This window comes from Neolamprologus brichardi, chromosome 16 (genome assembly GCF_056152115.1).
Source record: "Neolamprologus brichardi isolate AB-2024 chromosome 16, ASM5615211v1, whole genome shotgun sequence".
In the NCBI taxonomy this organism is placed as follows: domain Eukaryota; kingdom Metazoa; phylum Chordata; class Actinopteri; order Cichliformes; family Cichlidae; genus Neolamprologus; species Neolamprologus brichardi.
This window is the reverse complement of record NC_142119.1, coordinates 27,528,039-27,549,099: the sequence shown is the minus strand read 5'-3', so window position 1 is coordinate 27,549,099 and position 21,061 is coordinate 27,528,039. Positions and strand designations below refer to the sequence as shown.

The following is a 21,061-nucleotide window of genomic DNA, read 5'->3' as shown; positions in this document are numbered from 1 at the left end:
CACTGTTACCAGACTTGTTGAATCCTGAGCTGAATGCAAATGTATGATTGGTAAAACTGAACTCCAGCAAACAGCTCGAGTGCTGAATCCTTGAGCTGTTTGTTTCTCAGAACACGCCTCAAGTTCACCTGTAGTAAGGCAAAAGTTCAGCCATGGAAATGAATCAGAGAGTCTTATTAAAAGACTTAACAGCTACCAAGGCAAGAAACTCAGTGAGCTGACACCAGTACACTCTTCAATGCAACATAGCAAACAGTCACTACAGAGCAGCTTCTTAACACCCCCTCCCATAGTGTCCCTTCACAGCAATCCCAGATTGTGTGCACTGCACCACCTTCAAATCCATCATTTTATCTCAAGGGACCTACAGTGGATGTACGTTTAGCTTTTCTATTAGCATGCACATTGTAATTTTTCATGCTTGGAAAAGGCCACAATGTTCTTTATAAGCTGTAATTTTAGAACAGCCAAACTTCAACATAATCACACTCTATTTTACATCCCCTGCAACTCCCACTCTAGCATTTCACTATTACAGTTCTTGCTTTCTTTTGTTTTGTTTTTTTCATGTGAAAGTCTGCTTTTCTTCTTTTGTTTATCTCCTCTTGCACCACATTAACAGCTGTGCACATTCCCCACCACACGTAATTACAACTAAAATATATGGAGAATGAAGGCGATAACTACAGTCTTTATTCTTGAAGTGATTCTGTTTCGATCAGCTTAAAATAATTTCGTCTTTTAATAAACACTCGTTGGAGCTGTGACATTTGCAGAACACAACTAGCGAGTTGCACAGACAACGTGTGCATCTTTAACAAAGGAAATAAAGGCTGAGCACTTAACTAGGCTGGGTTGTTGCCTATAATTACTTTTCCTTTGCTCTGGCAAACTACTAATTACGAAGATGTTTCATGTGCTATTACTGTACCCCGGGGCAGAGTAAGGTTATGTAGAAATCCAGTAAGAGATCTGCTCCCTATATGTTTTGTTTATAAGTTAAATATTGTTAGATAGTGAGTTTGATAGAAAATAGTTCGAAAATAGTTAGAAAAAGATAGATAGATAGATAGATAGATAGATAGATAGATAGATAGATAGATAGATAGATAGATAGATAGATATAATGTGAACCCACGTGACTTCCATCGACCCTTCCGATCAATTGTGCTCCTCGTGTTTACATTCTGTCCAATCCAGTTATGCACACTGCTGTTAAATACAGAGTTCAAGCTTTCACGTTACTAATTCCCACACATCATGAAGGATTCACATGGCTGTCACTGATATGCGACCTTTGAGTAGCCTCGAAGAGCTCGTGTTTTGTGTAAGAGCACTAAATGTTCCCTAAAGCAGCGGTTTGAAAACAATAGAGGGAAAACAATAGCTTGAGCTGAGGGTCCTCCCTGTGTCTAATTTTTAAAAGCAATTACACTGATTGGCACAATGCCGTGGGCTACACAATTGGCTGTTGGAACCGCTTTAACATTTGGAAACATGGAGGGTTCTTTAATTACACTATTGGTAAGGTGCTGCATGTTATTTATGTATTTATTCTTATTACTGTTATTCTTGTGGCACTCTGTGGTTCCATAAAAAATCAATGTGGTATGATAAAATAAAATAACTGCATTTTGTACTGAACAAAGAAAACTCACTCACCTCAGAAATGCAACATATTGGCGTGTTTTCCTTTTGTCATTTTATATTCAAAAGGGGGGAAGCATGTGAAAAGAAGAAGAAGAAGAAATCTGTTCTTGACGGTGTGGTCAGCTTAAAAACCCGACATCACGTCTTAATGAAGCGGGTTCGGTCCAAAGCCAGCGAGAAACTCCAGATAAAACCCTGAAGCGAAGATGAAAGAATGCTCAACTCCTCTTTCCTCTCCTCCACTCTTGGCTTCAATTTCTCACTTGCTGCCTGTCTTCCCTTGTCCAGACAGATACGTGGTTTATAGCCAGAGCCTCATGTAATATTAAACACCGATAATGGATCAGCGCATTGTGAAAAATAAATGCAGTCTTGGGTTTTTTTTTTATTCCATGTTTACATCACGCACCCAATTATCTCCCTCCTAAACGAACAGTATGCGCGCTGCTTCCTTTGTGCTCCCCGTCTTTCTCACTCTCAGCGGATTGAACCATTCCCGCAGCACGAGAGGGGGGGAGGTGGATGGGTGCTCTATTCCTGTGATTATATGTGAACGAATGGGTTTGGTGACTCGTGGCCAAATGTTGTTATTGTCGGGGATAAAGAGCCCGGGAGATGGAGTGATGGGAGGGGGGAAAGGGAAGAGGGGGAGGAGAAAGTGAGAGAGAAGGAAAGAAGAAGACATTTACTGTAAAGCAGTTTGATGCAAAGGAGGGACAAAAGGGCACATTTTCTCTCTCTCTCTCTCTCTCTCTCTTTCTCCATTTTTTCTCTTTTTTTAAATTTCTTTTTGCCTGGTATATTATTACATGCAATATGAAATTAAACTGTATAATCGCTCCCTCTGGAACAGCTGATTCCACACACTAAACCATTTTTCTTGTCATGTGTAAGTAGGATTTCTCCTTAAGCGGGCTCTCATGCTACATTATGCAACCAGGATATAATTACATCTAGTGTAATGGTAGAGAAAACACAAGTGCCGGCCTACTATTTCAATAGCCTTTCCTGTTTGCTCTGCTGCCTGTGAGCTCCTTCAGCAAAAAATATAGTGTCAGTTCAGAACCTCGGAGAGCTCCGAGCCGGCACCAACAACCAGTGTAAATAAAGGGTTGCACTTTCTAATGGGTGGTGGTGGGGGGGGGGGGGGGTGTCTTTCCTTTTTGTCTTTTTTTTAAAAAAAAAATAATAAAATAAATTTGATTTTTTTTTTCTAAGCTATAAGTGTACAGCAGGAATATTTTTATAAAGTTTGCCAACTCGTACTATTCTCGGATTATTCTAAATATACCAAGAATAATATTTTGAGTTGCCCGTCTTCGTGAAAGTGGCTAAATTTACACAGTATCAGGCCTTTGCCTTGATTTTAGCAGCCTTTTGTCAAAATCAGACAGCTTAGCGTGAAACAACTTGCTTCTAGTGGTCTTATTTGGATGTATGTAGCGTGCTGATGGTGCCCCCTCCTGGAGAGAAATCATCATCGTGTGGGAGACAGGAGCCACGCATCTGAACCAGATAAAACCTGATGTAGTCCACGGTTGTTTGCGTTATTGTCAGATGATATTGATTTGGGATTAACTTCGTTTAATCATCCGTAAATGTGCGTAGAGAAGATCCTTGTAGTTGCGTTTTAAACTGAGACATATAAATACTTCTGCTCTATATTTTGGATCCATTCCATTTGAAACCAAACACATCATTAAAAATATTAACAAGAATAATCTTTAAATGAATGATTATAGTAGTGAGTTACAAATGTTTACTCGTCGGGTCAGTTTACGCACAGCTGCTCCTTAGTAAAACCAGCCTCTCACGTTACCTATTACGTAACGATATATTAGCGGAGCTGGACGGACGAGTTTTGACGCGTTAATAAAACCGCGCATGCTCAAAGGTAGCCCTCTTGTTTATCGCCAGTTATCGAAGTTATGAAAGTTCTGCTGAATGTTTAATTCTCGCAAAGCGAAGACATTGATGATCTCAAGACCTGACTTCGGGTCAGGTATTTAAAAAGTCAAATTGCAGATAGAAATGAAATTAAAAACGTTTGCAAAAGAACCTTTCTGGCTGTCACTTCAAAAACACGTCATTTTTCTTCACATTGTGTCGGCGGTTATTTTATTGTCTAATGATGTTTTAAAATGTCCCCGCGTGGACGCGCAGCATCTGTGCCTTTAAGATCATCTCTCACAGCATCCTCCTCCTCCTCCTCTCCTGTCAGGGACGCGCACACACAGCAGTGCAATATTAGAGACTACAAGCTAGCTTTCTGCACACATATTTTCCCACAGGTACATCATAACCTCAAACAACTACACCTGTCCCAGTTGTTTCTCAACTGGACATTGATGCATTTGCCTCAACAGTAACCGTAGCGGTCCCTCCGATCGTTATTGCTTTTATTCCCTTCCCTCCCGCATCCAAAGACTGATCTACGCTACAAGATGGCTGAGCTGAATTTGGGGAAGGGGCTCACTGCAGGGAAAGTGGCCAGTAACGTGCAGAAAAAACTAACCAGAGCGCAAGAAAAGGTAAGCGCGTCTCCCTTACGCGTTGCTGTGTGGTAAATTTATATCTCCGGCCCTCACGCCACGAAGCAGTAATGCCGCATCCTCCACAGAGGCGCAGTGTCGCATCACGACATCATCAAATAAGCGTGGAGGTTGCTGTATTTAAGGAAGAGGCTGTTCACTTGAAATAGGCTGCTCCCCTGCTTTAAAACACTGACTGTCACACAGCGGACACGTACTGCAGTCAGATCTGGTGTAGGCCCGCTCATGATCTAGCCTGATGTGTCTGGTATTTGAAGGCTCCAATCTAAACTGGCAGATGAGTGATGCTACTCAGTAAGGGGCATCATCTCATACGTTCCGAGGCCATTATTAAACAACCATGCTGCAATATGTGGACTATAGGTGGTAGAGGAGGCCACAGACTACGCTTTTAAACACCTGCACTTTGCGCTCAATATTTGGGAGGGGGCGCTATTTGTCCAGTTAAAGGTATTATAAAGCCTGCTGTAAGGCTAAAGATAGACAGAAAGCAGATACGGGTGCCTCCCTACATGCATACTATGTCTGTGTGAATGTTACCGAAGGGGGAAATTAGACTGTGTATAGAGATTTTGGCTATATGTCCCATCAATATGGCAAATATAAAAAAAAAAGACTTGCCATGTGTGTGTATGTTTCTGTTTTACATCGTCACTTCATGTTTCTAACCAAATGCAGAGAAATATTATTGATTTTTGATGGCAAAACAGAAAGCTGCTGGGAATCAGTTGTACAGTCTGATGTTTTCAATCATTATTTGTGTGACAGGTTCTGCAGAAACTTGGCAAAGCAGACGAGACCAAAGATGTCGCTTTTGAAGAGGGAGTAATCAACTTCAACAAACAATATGTAAGAGTGCAGTTCAGTGACTCATGGAGTCATAATTAAACATTTTCTAGATATCAACAATAGTATGGCCTAAAATAGGATAAACTGTAGCCTGCATTGAGTCTGAATCCGCAGCATATAATACATGATTGCCGTTTTTTGATGAGGCTCATATTTAGTGTGTCATCCTCAGACTGAAGGCAGCAAACTCCAGAGGGATTTAAGAGCATACCTCGAGGCTGTGAAAGGTGACACGCACGAACACACAAGTCAATCCAGAGACACAAACACACAGAAACACACTTTTATTGGCGTATGAATACACACTAATAAAAGCTAATGTAGAGGATGTATGTTTGTCCTTAGCCATGCATGAGTCCTCTAAGAACCTTCAGGCATGTCTAGCTGACATGTATGAGCAAGACTGGTACGGCAAGAATGAAGTGGACTCCATTGTGGAGGTGAGAAACACTTTTTACTATTTCTTTAAAAGCCATATTAAGTGAGTAGGTTATATGTGTGTACAGGATGTGTGCGCTTAGACATCCTGAAAGTTGTGTGATACACGGGTTATACTTTTCTTGCCTTCGAGTATGCGTGCCCACTTAGTGCTGAGTGTTACAAGTCTGGTCGTCATGAGGTAAACGTAAGGATGTTGTGTTATAAATGGTTTCAACTACACGAGTCCTCCAAGCTGATTAGAAAATAATAGAATAACCGCTCTTCTGAAATATCCAGGCTGTCTATGTCTGCAAGCAATTATAGTCCCATAGCAGGAAAAACTGTACTGCTGCAGACTTTATATTACGCTGAATGTTGTAAAACCACGTCTGGTGAAAAATGTTGCAGAGATCCTTAAAATGTCCTCTAATTGTATTCTTGAGGTCATTTTTGATTAGCCACAAATAGCAAGAAGTCATTGCAATTAGCTAAAAGGCTTTTGCCTTGGTGAGGACCACAAGTCAAAATGATGCGACAGAGCTCCTGGAACAAGTTACAAAGTAATGGAGAAATATATTCACATTGCATGCTACTCCAATATAAAATGTGCTCTGCAGGAGATTTGTCTCGTATAATGTTAAACAGTCTGTCTTGTGCCTGCTTCTGTACATTCCTTCATCTTGCAGGATTGTGATGTGCTTTGGACTGATTACCACCAGAAGCTGGTTGATCATGCTCTCATCTCCATGGATACTTACCTGGGCCAGTTCCCTGATATTAAGGTAAGTTAAGAGGTTGTGACCTCAACAAAAAATCGTTGGTCTTAAATGTTAATCCAGTGGCAGTGAGCGTCTCTTTTATATATTGTGACCTTGCTGGAAAGCATATTGTATGAATACTGAGCATTTCGATATAAATGAAGACAGTGAATAATACATTTTTTTTTCTTTTTATTCAGACTCGTATAGCTAAAAGGGACAGGAAGCTGGTAGATTACGACAGTGCCAGGCATAACTATGCCGTGACACACAAAACCAAGAAAAAGGACGGGGGCATTAAAATTACTAAGGTAAAACAAATGCGCTGCAGAGCGGTGTTTGTAATCACTCAGATGCAAAATTCAACAATTATTTTGTTTTTCAGTTCATTATTCAGGTGACTCAACATGTAAAAAAAAAAATGTTTGTTTTGTAGCCCTCATCCTTGTTGGAAAGGGCCACTCCAGGATGGGCTCAGGGTATCCTGTCTGCACACAACGTTGCCCAAAGCAGTCTTTCCAGGAGCCAGGTACATATTTACCTTATTCTACAATTGTAAGGAGTTTTCTGGTAACCCAGCAGCAAAATATATGTTACCATAACAAAGACGTCAGTATGAGCTAGTTTCAGGAAGCCTTTCTAGAGATGATCCCTGTGTTTGTCTGTCCTCTCTGTTGATAGTCTAATGAGGGCAAATTGAAAATGAGAACATCAAAAAGAACAAATCATATTAAGCACAATCAGTGGTGGAAGAGATGTTGTGCATACACACACACACACACACCCAGACATACACAATGTATTTAATTCATTACCAGAACATCTAACACACTTGCAAACATACTCTAATTCATTAATTTCAGGCTGAGGAGGAGCTGGAAAGGGCCCAGAAGGTGTTTGAGGAGATTAATGCTGACTTGCAAGAAGAGTTGCCATCACTTTGGAACAGGTAGTGAATATGTGTTTTTGATTTTTCCTAAATGGATCAGTGCATTTCACTTTCTTCTGCACTTATAGGCATATTAAATGAAGTCAAGCTGTTAATGCAGTCAGTGCTGTCTCTGTCTCTTCTCTGCCCTTTCTAGTCGTGTTGGGTTTTATGTCAGCACCTTCCAGAGTTTGGCTGGTTTTGAGGAGAAGTTTCACAAAGAAATGAGTCGGGTAGGAGTCTTCTATAAGCCTCTTGCAGTGAGGGATTAAGATAAAGATTAGACGAGAGAAATGGATGCAGTATATCGGATAACAGTTCAGGCCAGACAAGGCCATCGACTATGTCAGCAGGGCCTGCAGCTAAATATAAAATCGAATCGAACCTTCCTTGTTTATCACCTAGTGCAAAGTCTGTATTAATGTATTTCTCTTTTTTCCCTTGAAAGAGAAAAGTTTCTAAGTAATTTGTTTGGATCCGACGATGGAAACAAACTGTAGCAAACACACTTTACAATACATGGATAACAATACCTATTAGGAGGGTGCCTTTGCAGTGTAAAATATAAATGAAAGAAGGTGGCAGGAGGAAATTTAATATTAATTAAATAAATAAATAGGTGATATAAAAATGTTTATCTTACACACCATCTTTCTGTCTCTACAGTTGGATCAGGATATGTATGACATCCTGGAGAAACTGGAGGAAACAGACACAACTAGGTTAGTGAGCAATGAGCCGTCATTTAAATTCTCCCAGGTACTTGGAAAATGCTTGTTTCATATTCTTTTTACATAAGAGGTTAAGATTTGGGAGGGATCCGTGGAATTAAATAGATATCATTTTATTTTTCTATTTTAATTAGTGCCGTCTGCGTTAATCTCGTTTAAATGACGTTAACGCCATAACTAACTCGCTAACGGAGATTTGCCGCGTTAATGCAGTTATGGCGTTAACGTCATTTTAACGAGATTAATGCTGACAGCACTAATTTTAATCAAATTTTATTTTTGATAAAATTGGGTTTCACACACCTGAGGTACTGGAAACATTTCAGATTACCTGAAACAGCTGCTTGTATAAAAAGTTCTGACAGTGATTTCAGAATGCTGAGCCTCATAAACTAGTTTACCTTAGGAAGAGCGCAAAACCATTGTTTTTGATGCATAAATGAAGTGGGGAGGTTATTTATACATCTTTTTTTGTCCACACTGTTTATGAGCAGAGTTTTATTTTAATTTGTAAATCCTGCAGGTTCCAAAAATAACTCATTTATTGATGATTAGCGTTAACAGCAAATAGAAGAAGTTTCTATGAGTGCTTGTAAGGGATAAATATTTTAGAGAAATGTATGATCCTAACTGATTTATGTTGAAGGCTGAGCTCTCTATTGCATCACTAATTTGTGATGCATGTCTGAAGTGGTGCAATAATCTATCACTGTGAATCTTTTAGATTATTACACCGCATATCAAAAACAGCAATGGATGAACAAAATGGCATACATTAACTTAGAGCTACCCCTGAATCCCCCACCCCCCCCCTTTCAGCAAGACAGGTATCTGCGGTGCCTCATCATCAGGAGCAAATAGGAGGTAACTGGAAGCAGCTGGGGTAACAATGATGAAACAACTGTTGTCTGTCTGTCCAACTCACCTGTCTGTTGAGCTAGCGTGTATGTTAGTCAGTCTGCAGACTTGGGAGTTTTCAGAGGACTGGATGCTTGATTTGTGCAAGTGATTTCAAAGAAGTACTTTTGGATCGGAAAGTTTCGTGCTCAGAGCTGCAGATAGAGCTGAGCAGACCTGTGTGTCTTATATGCTGCGCCACGCAAGACTGTCACTGTTAGCAACAGTTATGCTGTCTTTCACCGTAAGGTAGAAGGCGAATTTTCAGTCGGTCCTGCGTTAGTCAGTGGTGTTCAATGTTTTCAAGTCAAGTGAAAACCAGGGAACTGAAATCTGAAAGGTCCATCATAAAAACGATGGACCAAAATAGATTAGAGAAGATTAAAATGACTAAATTGTAGATATATAAACATACATTGTCCTTGTAGGATCCATAAGTGAACACAGATCAGTGGAGCTGCAGCTTCTGTCTGTGGTAATATGACTCAGCATATGTATTCAGAGATGCTGACACAAAATAAGCCTGGATCTTAGGGGGGACCCTGGAGTTCTGGAGCTCCAGAATTGTTGTCTTTCCCTGAATCCTAAACACTAAATTCCTTGATGTGCTTGACATTTCAAAACGTACCTCTCACTGCGATCTAAAACAGCCAGTGTACAAAATCACCTGTTGCAGCTTTAAGTTACAGGTATATGTCAACGTTTTTTTAATATCTGCAGCTCTGGAGCAGCTTTTATCCACTTTAGAGCATCTTCTCTGTAACAGGAGTTGCCTCTATCACTGCTCGCTTGTGACGATTTACTGGAGGCACAAACAAAGCCTGCTTGCATGAGAGGAGAGGGCTTGAAACCATGAAAGGGGACTCACTTTTCTTGCATGACAGCTTTTGTAACACTTTCAGCTTGAAATCTTGCAGTGCATGTCTTGTAACCCTTCTTACAATCTTGTGTTTTAGCATTTAGCTGCTTCTTTAACCTCGGCGCTTTTATCTCATATCGTTTGCCGTCTTCATTGCGTTCTCTGTAATTTGTTTTCTTTTCTTCTCCCTCTTTCTCTCTATCTTGTTTACTCAGCGGTAAAGAGGCATCTAACCACACTCTCAGGCCAGGAGGACCACCCCCGATCCCCAAATCCCCATCCAAGGTAGACAAACAGTGTCACGCACACACCGATGTTTTCTCTTTGTTCAGAATACACAGAGGATCATTTAGTGTTTTAGTTTCTGGGGAGCCATCATCACTTACACATAGGGTTGCCACACCTGTGGATTTTGGGCTAATGTTGTGTAAGTGGTTTATTTGTTTTTTTGTTTTTTCAAAACATTTTTTTTCATTTGTTCATTTGTTTTTAATGAAATTGTGATTGGCAATAGAACCCCAGTTTAGGCTATTATCATATATGTAAACACACATAAAGTTTTTGTGAGACTATTGTAGAACTTATTTATGTTGATCCATCTGGCATGTACTTCAAAACAAAGGAATACAAAATGTAATTTGCACATTCCGACAAAATTAAACTGCATAATATGAATTTTGCATTCATAACATCAAAGTCCAATTGATTTGTCTAGTTGAAGGAATTAATTACTGCCTTTTTTCTATATTCTAGCTCAGACCAGCAGTGCCTCCTCCACCCAAGGTGACACCATCTAAAGAGCTAAAAACAGAGAATATCATCAACCTTTTTGATGCTGCAGCTACTCCTGATATCAACGTCACCTCCCCTACAGAGGTCAGTGAGCAGCTGCTGTCGATGAACTGTGAAAAACCCCTTTAGCTTCCCCCTTTTCTGCGCAGGTCAGAACACCCACTTCTGATCTGCCCCTCCTCTAATTTCTCCTATTCTATTCTATTCTATTCTATTCTATTCTATTCTATTCTATTCTATTCTATTCTATTCTGTCTTTTCAATTCTGTCCTTATCCCTCCTCCCACTGTTGTGCCCAATTAGTCAATGAGCCCTCCTGTTCCTGTTGTTATCAGTTTGACAGTCCTGCAGTGAGCAGCCTGTTGGACATGGACCTGGATTCTTTCAGTGCAGCAACCAAAGCCTCCACGGTCACACAGGTGGATGATTCACGGCATGAAGATAAAGATCCTAGAGACCCTCTCTCTTTTAAGATATGTCAGTCTTCACAAGAGGTTTTAGTTTCTATTCAGACAGAATTTAAGTTCATTTCATGATATTTAATTCCAAACGAACTGAGTTAAAGAATGAGATGTCCAATGAAGGATTAGCCAACAACATCTGCCATTGCCAGTGTGGTTGGTTCACTTTAAATATGCTGAAATAAGCTTGATAGGTCTGAATAGAAATTGAAATCACTTGGTAAGCTTGGCATAGTTTGAAGTGTTGCCTGCTCTGCTTCTTTCCAAAATACCAAAAAAGAGTTAGATGAAGGCATGATGACCTGTAGACACCTGCCTCTAGTGTACACTTCTTCCTGCTTTAGCACTTTCCATGGATCACTCATGGCATGAGCTGCAGACTACAGCCCTGCTTTGCTATTCTTTCTTGGTCCCCAAGACTGTACAAATTTTCTTAAACGTTCCTCACGTTACTGGGAAGGTGCTTTTATTCTTTCAAATAATTAAATTATCTCTTTTTGTTTGGCTTATACTATGCATGGTATTGATCAAAGTTACTACATGCCATCACTTGTGATTTACATAGCTTGAAAGACAGGAAGCTTGCAATGACAAACCCATACATTTTAAATTCCCCACTCTGAAGCCCAGTGTGTAGAGCTTTTTAACCCATTTCAGTTAATTGTTTTGGTTTTAAAGTACACATAATGTATAATTAAACTAAAATTAGCAGAGTTACAGTTAGTTTGTGAAAACGTTAAACATCCAACATGTCAAAAGATATTTTTTCACAAAAGTACATGATGAGCAAACCAAAACTAATAGTACAGTAAAAATATTGATCTGGTGAAAAGCTACGAATCACTGATAATTATTATCAGAAATGCGCTTGTGAAGTGCGCAGAAGTACATAGAGCGCAGTTATAGTTTGACTATATATTAATTAATCATTATACTAGTATAATATTCACTTTAGTTCAATTCTGTTCAAGTGCATGCGTATAGGCCCCAAATCACAACAGTTATTGCCTAAAATGAGGTTATCTTAATATTTTCCTTAATCCCTTTATATGTATGTATATTGTTTGTTAAAGAACCTCCAATACAAGAGAGAAAACCCCAAAAATCAGATGACCCCATATGAGCAGGCAAGGAGAAAGTGGGAAAGAAAAACTCCCTTTTAACAGGAAGAAATCTAAGCAGAACCAGGATCGGAGGGGAAGCCATCTGCTGTTACTGGTTGGGGGGCCCTACAATGCCAAGGCTATAATTCATAATCAATTAACGGAAGGCTTTTTTTTAAAGATGCTTGAGTTAAAGCTAAAAGTTAACACTTCAGTCTGAATGAAAGTCTTGAATGTTTCATTTTAATCATATTGCCTATATTGGTATAGTGAGGCAAAATTACAAAAAATGTAACCTAACTGTCGATTCCCTAATGCTCTTGCTATGCTCTATGACTTAGTTTTACAGGCTGCCAAATCTTAATGTTAAAATATTGTCCTCTGTTCCAAGTGACATTGTTATCCATTGGTCTGAGAGTGTTGTTAGTTTTTAACACAATCAAATAATCTACTAATATATTTAACAAATCTATCCCTTCAGACTTCACACATCAGTTAATACTTTACCACATAGTGCTTGTACAGTTGTTCTGCTGGAGATCTTATGCTATGGGCTTGTAGCTCTAGAGCATGGGGCGTGTTTTATTGAATGTAACAGGCAAAAGCAACAACACTGTAAAGTATTCTGCTCTTTGTATTTATTACTTCCTTTGTTTTCCACAGCCTGCAAACTGGGACTCATGGGTAAGCCATCTATACTCGTGCAAAAAAAAAAATGTGCAACAGTAATTAGCAAAAACTCTAATTATCATCATCTTCATCAATACTTATTTCTATTTTTTTTCTAGTAACCATCAGTTTAATAACAGTCATACATTATAGAAGCCCCGCTCCTATTATGCCTTTTCTATTACAGCTTTTCTGTTTAGCAAGCTTTTCAATACACTGACCTCTTTCATTTGTCTGTCCCAAATCTGTTTGTGCATTGTCTTTGTGTCTGCAGTGCGTGATTTGATAGACACTGAAGATATTGTTGAACAGCACAAATGGAGCTTGTGAATGAGTTTGAGTCAATTCAGTTCCAAGTTGACATTTCATACAGTTATACATACTGAATCCATATAATTAGTGTCTTGTGTGCAGTCCACAATTAAAATCACTCTTTTTCTTTTGCCTCCTCAAAACACCACTGACCTTTAAAAGCCCCAATGTACCCAGTGTTTTATGGTAAATTCTAATGTAAAAGTTAAACATAATATTAATAGTGAAAAATATTTTCTGTGGTTTGAAATCATTTGCAACTGAATTGACTTATTTCCTTTCTGTTTCCCCTCACATGCTGTACCTGTATGTTCACATGTCAAACTGATAGAACATGTAGCCTTTACATGTTATTTTCATGGTTCATGTGACACACAGGGATCTTTTGTGTTCTCAAAGTTTAGTGAAGTTGCTCACGCTTGCTGTGGATTGTGTTATACAAACGAGTCTGGTAAACTAACAAGAGCTACTGGGCAACTTCACAAAGCCTTTTTTTCGTAGCTTGGCCTTTTGACCATTAACCTACGTTTTTGTTCGTCCCTCTCGCTGTAAGAGAGACGTGTCTCAACAATCATGGAGTTTTGCTATATTTGAGGCTGAGGCAAAGCGGTGATGGCTCAGAAAGGACTGACATGTCTACTCTTACAAAGCTTCCTTCCTCTTTCTCCATCTGAACATAGCCTTGGATTAGAAACCATGCTTGCTAACCACACACAGAAGATCCAACATCTATCTTCTGATGGGAAAAAGCTGACAGCTTTTATGTTTTTGCCTTCTACTGCCACCCTTCCTTAACCCTCATCTGTCTTTTGATTTAATCTGAACCTTTTCTGTAAAGGTTGGTACTTCCACATCAATCTTCATGGGCTTTATGGTAATTATGATGATAATGCTTGTGAGTAATGACATATTCTGATCTCCCATGGTCCTGTTTCTGCTCAATTAAGATACATTTCTTTATTTTTAACTTTAAATATTACCAATTATTTTAATTAGAATAATACTTATCGCTGTTCAAATCCCTTCAAAAGACCATTCTCATTTTGCAAGAGTTTTAGCCTCTTATTTAACATTAAGTACAGTCCTGTTTCCAAATGATGATTGAATATTTTTAAAAAGTCAAGCCAAAACCAAAAAGTGTAAAATAACAATAAAGAACTATTCTATTCTGTTCTATTCTATTCTATTTATTCTATTTAAGAATATGAATGTTGTCAGAATTTTCTCAAAAAAAGAGAATAAATATTTTTTTGAACTCTGTGACACATTATGTCATTAAAAGAAATACACTTCATGCTCTATACACAAGAGATTGTGCTAAAATACGATATTGAATGGCCATGTTTTTGGGGCTCTCAAGCCATGCAGAGCCCATATAGGGCTCAAGAACATTTCTGAAAACTGCTGTCAGTCTTAAAACAACATATAGCCTAAAGAAAATCAACAAATCTCTCCACCTTCTACTGTGAACGTAAATAAGACCAAGGCAAATTAGAAAACTGTCCTGTGATCCATCCATCCATTCGCTTCCGCTTATCCTTTTCAGGGTCGCGGGGGGCGCTGGAGCCTATCCCAGCTGTCATAGGGCGAGAGGCGGGGTACACCCTGGACAGGTCGCCAGTCTGTCACAGGGCCAACACACAGGGACAGGCAACCATTCGCACTCACACATTCACACCTAGTGGCAATGTGGATTATCCAATTAACCTATTCCCACAAACTGCATGTCTTTGGACGGTGGGAGGAAGCTGGAGTACCCGGAGGGAACCCACGCAAACATGGGGAGAACATGCAAACTCCACACAGAAAGACCCCGGCCTGATGGTGGAATTGAACTCAGGACCTTCTTGCTGTGCGGCAACAGTGCTAACCACCGTGCCACCGTGCTGCCGTCCTGTTAACCGAGATTTCAAAAATGCTTAACAGTCTTTGGACAATGTGACATGTCATGTCCCCAATTTTCATGATAGTCACACAAACAAAAGCCAGATTGTGGTACATTAGTACAGGTACAGTACACGTTAACTTCCATGCCATGTACGGCGGCGGTCCCCAACCCCCGGGTCGGTCCGTTAGTCGTTTGGTACCGCGAGAGTTGAAGCTCGGGTGTGAAATTCTGGGTTTTTATCATTAACTCGGTTTCCCTGGGTCTTTTCCCATGTTGTAGTTATGTGTCTTATTTTGAAATAAATATTTACGTGTTACCATAGTGACCAGAGAGCCTTAAGGGGCAGAGAGGAGGATGTTACTCTCAATGTTGTTGGTGCATTTCAGGAGGACGCTGCTAATAAAGTTACACAATTATTATTATAATAATAATAATTTATTATTATATTTACAAAATACCACAGTTTTTGTCTTGGTCGCATCATTTTATTTTGTTGTATTTATCCACGACACCTTAAAAGCCGGTCCGTGAAAATATTGTCTGACATTAAACCGGTGCAAAAAAGGTTGTGGACCGCTGATGTACGGGACCATTAATGCTGAATGATACATGCAGGTTTTATGCTGGTAGACAGACAATGTCATACACAGTTAGCTTATTTCACCTGGACAATGCCAAGCCTCTGTTTGCACAGATTCTATCAGCGTGGCTTTGTAGCATGAGTCCAGGTGCAAAACTTGCTTGCCTGCAGTCTAGACCTGATGAGCAACTAAAACCTTTTATCGGGAAAGAATAGAAAACATTTGCCTTTGCAAAATACAACAGTTGGTCAATTTCCAAATGCTTACAGGGTGTTCTTTAAAGACAAAGGGAAAACGATCATCCTTTGGAAACAGAAAAGTATTTTGGCTACATCAATATGGCCAGTATAAGATTTATTAAAAGATAGTTGTTACATTAAGGGCTAAAACATTCAAAATCACTTGTATGACCTGTTAGTATTTAAACATTTCAAACTCCCTCCTTTCTTTCTTATAAATGTACCTCTTCTAAATCAATTTAGTTACACTTTAAAAAAATATCAAACCCCTTTCTACATTAACAATACTTTACTTTTATTATTAGTCTTAAACTGGTCATACAACATCTCCAGCTTTCTCTTATTTTTAATTCTTCTTGATCCCATTTGATTTATGAAGCCCTTAGAATATCCAGAAGGTAAAATATCTCTTGTGCCCTCTGACTCCTTGAAACCTGACCCTTGCCCTTCAGCCTGAGGACAGTGGTGCCCAAGAAGAAGCGACCACACAGCACTATGACCCTGTGGCTGCTGCTACAGAGGCCTGGGGGGATGATGGTTCGCAGCCTGTCCACTATGATCCCATCACAGCTGCTACAGAGGGCTGGGGGGATGACGGAACCCAGCCAGTTCGCTATGACCCTTTGGCTGCAGCTCAAGAGGGATGGGGGGATGATGGAAACCAGCCGGTTGATTATGACACCGTAGCTGAAGCCCAAGAGGGCTGGGGCGATGAGGAAAGCCAACCAGTCGCAGAGGTGCCTGCCACAGACTATGAAACACCTGCAGATGAGGCTCCAGCAGACGCTGTTGAGGAGGAAGCCCCCCCAGCTGCTGCTGTGTTGGATAATGAAGAGGGTCAGGTAACCAAGGAGAGAAAAAAAAATAGAGATGCATCTGGATGAAAATGATGGATGCATCGACTCTTAAGAAAGAGGTTTGAGCATGGGGTACTGGAGAGAAAAAGATCATGTGAATAAAAGGTGGCAGATGGAGAAATCTTGACATGGAAAGATTTAGGATGCATCTGGACCTGAAGCATGGATGCATCAAATGTGATAAAGAGGGCAAGTTCCCTCAACAAGTTGTTGAGGGAAGGAAAAGAATAGCAACATCTGCTTCTCTACACTCAGTTAATCCCAGTCACTGCTAATCCACACACATAGTATTCTGTGCAAAAGCTTTATTGCAACTGTACAGTAGTATTTAATCTTGCATCTGTGCAGCATGCCTGTAATAACAAAAACTTTGCTGTTTAGGCTTTTCTGCTTGTCTTTGTCTCGTGTTGTCTGTTTCTTCTTTCTTTCATTCTTTGCCCCTCTTTAATTTAAGGTTTTATCCGTCTCGCCTTTTAACCTCTCTTGTTATTTATCTTTCTCTCTGCTACCAGGGAGACTCTGCAGCTGCAGCAGCTGAACCAGCTACACCAACTGCACCAGCTGCACCGGCTGCACCAGTAGTGGAAGAAGAAGCAAAGGAGGAAGAGGAGGTGAGCGCAAGAGTTTAATTTATAATATGTCGCGATTGCTATAATTAACTTAGAGCTGCATTTTTTTATGCAACAAAAACGACCCTTACTTTTCTGGATTTTATATTTATTCTGGTATTTATGGAGATTGTGGCACCAACAAAATGACAAGAGGCTAAGATAGAGTTGGCAGTGCTGATGTTAAGATTTTTTACTGGGTGAACAGGATTAAAAATGAGTGTAGCAAAGCGACAGTTCAGGTTCAGAGGTTTGGAAATAAAGTAAAAGAGGCAAGGCTGAACATGTTCAGGGGAGAAATAGTGGATATATCAAAGAATTTTGGAGATGGAGCTGCCAAGAAAGGAAAAGAGGAAGACCTCAGAGAATATTCATGGATGTTGTGAAGGAGGACCTGCAGAGGGTTGGTGTGAAAGAAGAGGATGCTAGAGATAGGATGACACAGAGCAGATGATCGGCTGTTTCTACTCCTAAAGGACCAGTTGAAAGACAAAGTGATGCACATTGTAAACCATATACCTGGCAATGTTTTTTTTTAGGTAACTACATTTGTCTTTTAACAATTCAAAAGACAAAGTGCATCCTTCTATCTCATTAGTCACAAAATAATATATCTGATGAGGTTGTTATTTTGTTTAAAAAAGACAGGTAGTAAAATTCTGCCATCACATTTTCTTTTCACTTTTTAACAACATAAGATTTAATGGACATGTACGTGTGTTTTAAGGTGAAATGTTACTATTTAAATAATGTATCCATAAATTAAGCATTTTTTAAATGTATTTATTGTCCAGACACCTGCAGTAGCAGCAGAATCAACAGAAGTAGCATCAGAATCTGCAGAGATGCCTCCTGGCTTTCTGTTCAAGGTAAAACAGGAGACCAAATGGGAAAACCTAAAAATGTAAAATGTATTTTGTTTATACGACGATAACTCACATTAGCATTTATATACAATAGGTCCAAGTGATGCACGATTATGCTGCCAATGACACAGATGAACTGGAGATGAAGGCCGGTGATGTGGTGCTAGTAGTGACTTTTGACAACCCCGAAGAACAGGTAAACTCAAAATTCAAACGTGTACTCATGTGCTTTTGTGCCACAGAAACACTGACACTGTTATCTGATTGCTTGCATGTGTGTGTGCTTAGGATGAAGGCTGGCTGATGGGAGTAAAGCAAGACGACTGGCAGCAAAACAAAGAAAACAGCACTAAAGGAGTATTTCCCGAAAACTTTACCCAGAGGCTGTGAGGCTGCCTCTTATCTACAAGAGGACAGGACCACAGTCCAGCACCTTCTTTATGTTTCTCTTCCTCTTGCCCATTTTCCCTTTCTTGCCCTGATACTGTATCTTTCCTTGGACTTTGGCCATAAAAGCAGAGCTGTCACAGCCCTGGATGAAATCATGCATTTCTAAGGTCTGCTACACTGTGCTAAAAGTGGATGTTGGCATTTCTGTGGATTTCTGCCAACATTTACAAATTACAGATGTAGCCATTTCACAGGTTTCACTTTCAGCAGTTTTTCTCTGCAATTACCTGATATTTGAGGAAGTGATTGGAGACTCGAGCTCATACTGAATAAATGCAAGGATGGTGATCCCTGAAATGGTTGCAGCTGAAATGGCATTAAAATCTTTTATCTTTGATCACTCGTCATCATGCGAAAGATGTCGACTGACATGTTTTAAACTGGGAATGAGATATCAAGAACCATTTGTAGTTAGTATGATGTCAGGTGTAGCAGAGCGTCTTACACCCACATCAGTCTAAAAATGGATTTGTTAAGAGAATGTAAGGCTGAGCAAAAGGTAAAAACACTTCACTTTAGTAGAAACAGTCACTAAGCAGATTAAAACACTGAAAAAAATCGAACTAACTCCTAGCTTGCAACTTCACTTTCCTTCTAACTTTGAACTTACATGGTACTGAAACCTCATCAGCCCAGCAGCAGATCTTTAACTAGGACTGGAGTTCTCAGATTAGTGATCACACTCCTGATATGATGCCATTGGCAGAAACTCCATTGGATAAAACCTGTCCTTTATCCCTATTTTAACTGTTTACTTATAGAAGATTGGCCCTTGGTTGTTGTATTAGTTTAGACTCTGTGGTGGTATAGGTAGTATGAACCTGTTGTTAAAATCCAAATAAATGCATATATGTTGTTAACTGATCAACATATTACTGGATTTACATTACTGGACAACAGTCAAGTAAACAAGGAATCCATAATTATGATTTCTGGTCTGGGAGTCTCATATGGTATTAATGACTAATTGATAAATTATTTTTGACTGTTGTTTTTTTGTTTTTTGTTTTTTTTACCTTATCAAGCGATTTCAAATATGCATTAGCCTGGCTTGCTAAAAGCTAGCCTACAAAATACAGAAACAAGAAACTGCTACTGGTAGTATAATAGTTTATAGATATGGCAACACCCTTATACTAATCAAATATATAATAACTGAGCCAGCCTCACTAACTGAATAAATAAATAAATGTGCCGAAAACAGTTCCCTCTGTTTGCAAAGAGACTATTTAACTCACATGCAGATGATTATGAATATGCACCAGAGCAACTTCTTTTATTTTTATATGCTGCCAAGCAATGATTACATATAGCCTAATGTAACTATGTCAACAGAATTGCCAACTGAGGATGATATGGAGTGTTTTGTACTTCTGTAAGGTTTACTGCTCTCGACGTAGCCGCGTAGGTAGTTAAAACTATCTCACATTCAGTCATTCATTCAGTCACTGAATTAACAGCGATTCTCATGATGTTATTAACATGTAAGAAGTCTGAGAGGAAATGTACGTGTGTACGATTGTATGTGTGTGTGTTTATGAGTTGTTTGAGATCAGAAACCTTTATCTATAGGCTATTGTTATTGGATGATACCACCGCCACAACCTACCAGGGGAAGTTTTTCTGACCGGACAAGGGCAACTCAAATGTATTTGGGCCTTTTTCCACTGGCTGGTATTACGGTTCCAGGTGTTATTGTGCATTTGTTGTGTATAAGTGTAATTTTACCAAGCTGTGATGACAGATACATATTCTATAAAAACATTCATATTGTATGTGTGTTACTGTGTGCATGCTGACTTCCCATGTGTTGTTGTGTGAACACCCTTAATTTAAGACAGTGATACTTGGGTCACTTTTGAGGCAGTTGAAACAAGGTATTTATTTTTATTTTTTTATGTATTTTGTTAAACTTTATAAGATGGTGGTGGGCAGTCACGGTGTGTGTTTTTCCGCCATTCTCTTTCAAATCAGTCCTGATTATTACTGCTGGTTGCCCATCAGCCTTGCCTCAAAATGTTGCTAGGTATCGTGGTCCAAACAGAGCTAATTACATGGAGGTTTGTCACATAAAGACAATTTCCAAGCAACCAGACACAAGTGGACATTGTCTAATGGTTTTCAGTATTTTTAAACCACTTTGGACTGCATTTCTTTCTTTCGTTCATGTATATTTAAAATGCCTTATAACGCGTGATAACAGCAGCTTCACATTAAGGCAAATTAATCACTATTTCTTTTCCCTTTTTTGTATAAATTGGTCATGTTTACCTGGGTCTGGCTCTGTATTTGTCTTTATGTAACACTCCCCTATGTTGAGCTATGGGGTATGACACAAAGGACTTTCCTGTACCTAACTGACCAATATTAAAGATAATAGCTACTTGTCTGTGGTTCTTATTTATTAAATGTACAGTACCTTACAGTTCTTACCAAATTTATCATGCCAACACTGAGTGTAAGATGTGGCATAAACCTTACAATATTTTTAATTAACAAAATTGCTACTTACTAAAAGAATTTTTTGTTCTGTTAACTGGTTAATCCACCAATTTGTTCAAGTTGTCGAATCAAAATTATATTTTAAATGT

At 39.3% G+C, this 21,061-nt stretch overlaps 2 protein-coding genes across 5 annotated transcripts in view; one reads left to right on the top strand and one right to left on the bottom strand.

Moving 5' to 3' along the window:
* tmem198aa (transmembrane protein 198aa) overlaps positions 1-2,150 on the bottom strand; it is a 41,742-nt gene extending 39,592 nt beyond the window's left edge. Inside the window, exon 1 of the mRNA XM_006788618.3 lies at positions 1,663-2,150. The gene's annotated coding sequence lies outside the window, so the exon portion shown is untranslated. The remainder of the gene's footprint in view (positions 1-1,662) is intronic.
* A 1,706-nt stretch (positions 2,151-3,856) lies between these two features.
* Positions 3,857-20,859, top strand: bin1a (bridging integrator 1a). 4 transcript variants are annotated; one of them, XM_087829611.1, is made up of 20 exons: positions 3,857-4,181; positions 4,971-5,051; positions 5,224-5,278; positions 5,397-5,491; positions 6,158-6,253; positions 6,430-6,540; positions 6,666-6,758; positions 7,093-7,178; positions 7,315-7,390; positions 7,824-7,879; positions 8,708-8,752; positions 9,860-9,929; positions 10,398-10,520; positions 10,772-10,855; positions 12,664-12,684; positions 16,142-16,531; positions 17,059-17,157; positions 17,949-18,023; positions 18,115-18,216; positions 18,309-20,859. In XM_087829611.1, exons 1-20 carry the CDS (start codon positions 4,095-4,097, stop codon positions 18,408-18,410), a joined length of 1,947 nt encoding a protein of 648 aa, XP_087685737.1. In that variant the 5' UTR covers positions 3,857-4,094; the 3' UTR covers positions 18,411-20,859. The 4 variants fall into 4 exon arrangements, with proteins under 4 accessions (XP_087685737.1, XP_006788678.2, XP_006788679.2 ...); XM_006788615.3 differs by lacking the exon at positions 10,772-10,855; XM_006788616.3 differs by lacking the exons at positions 8,708-8,752; positions 10,772-10,855.
* Positions 20,860-21,061: the final 202 nt, after the last annotated feature.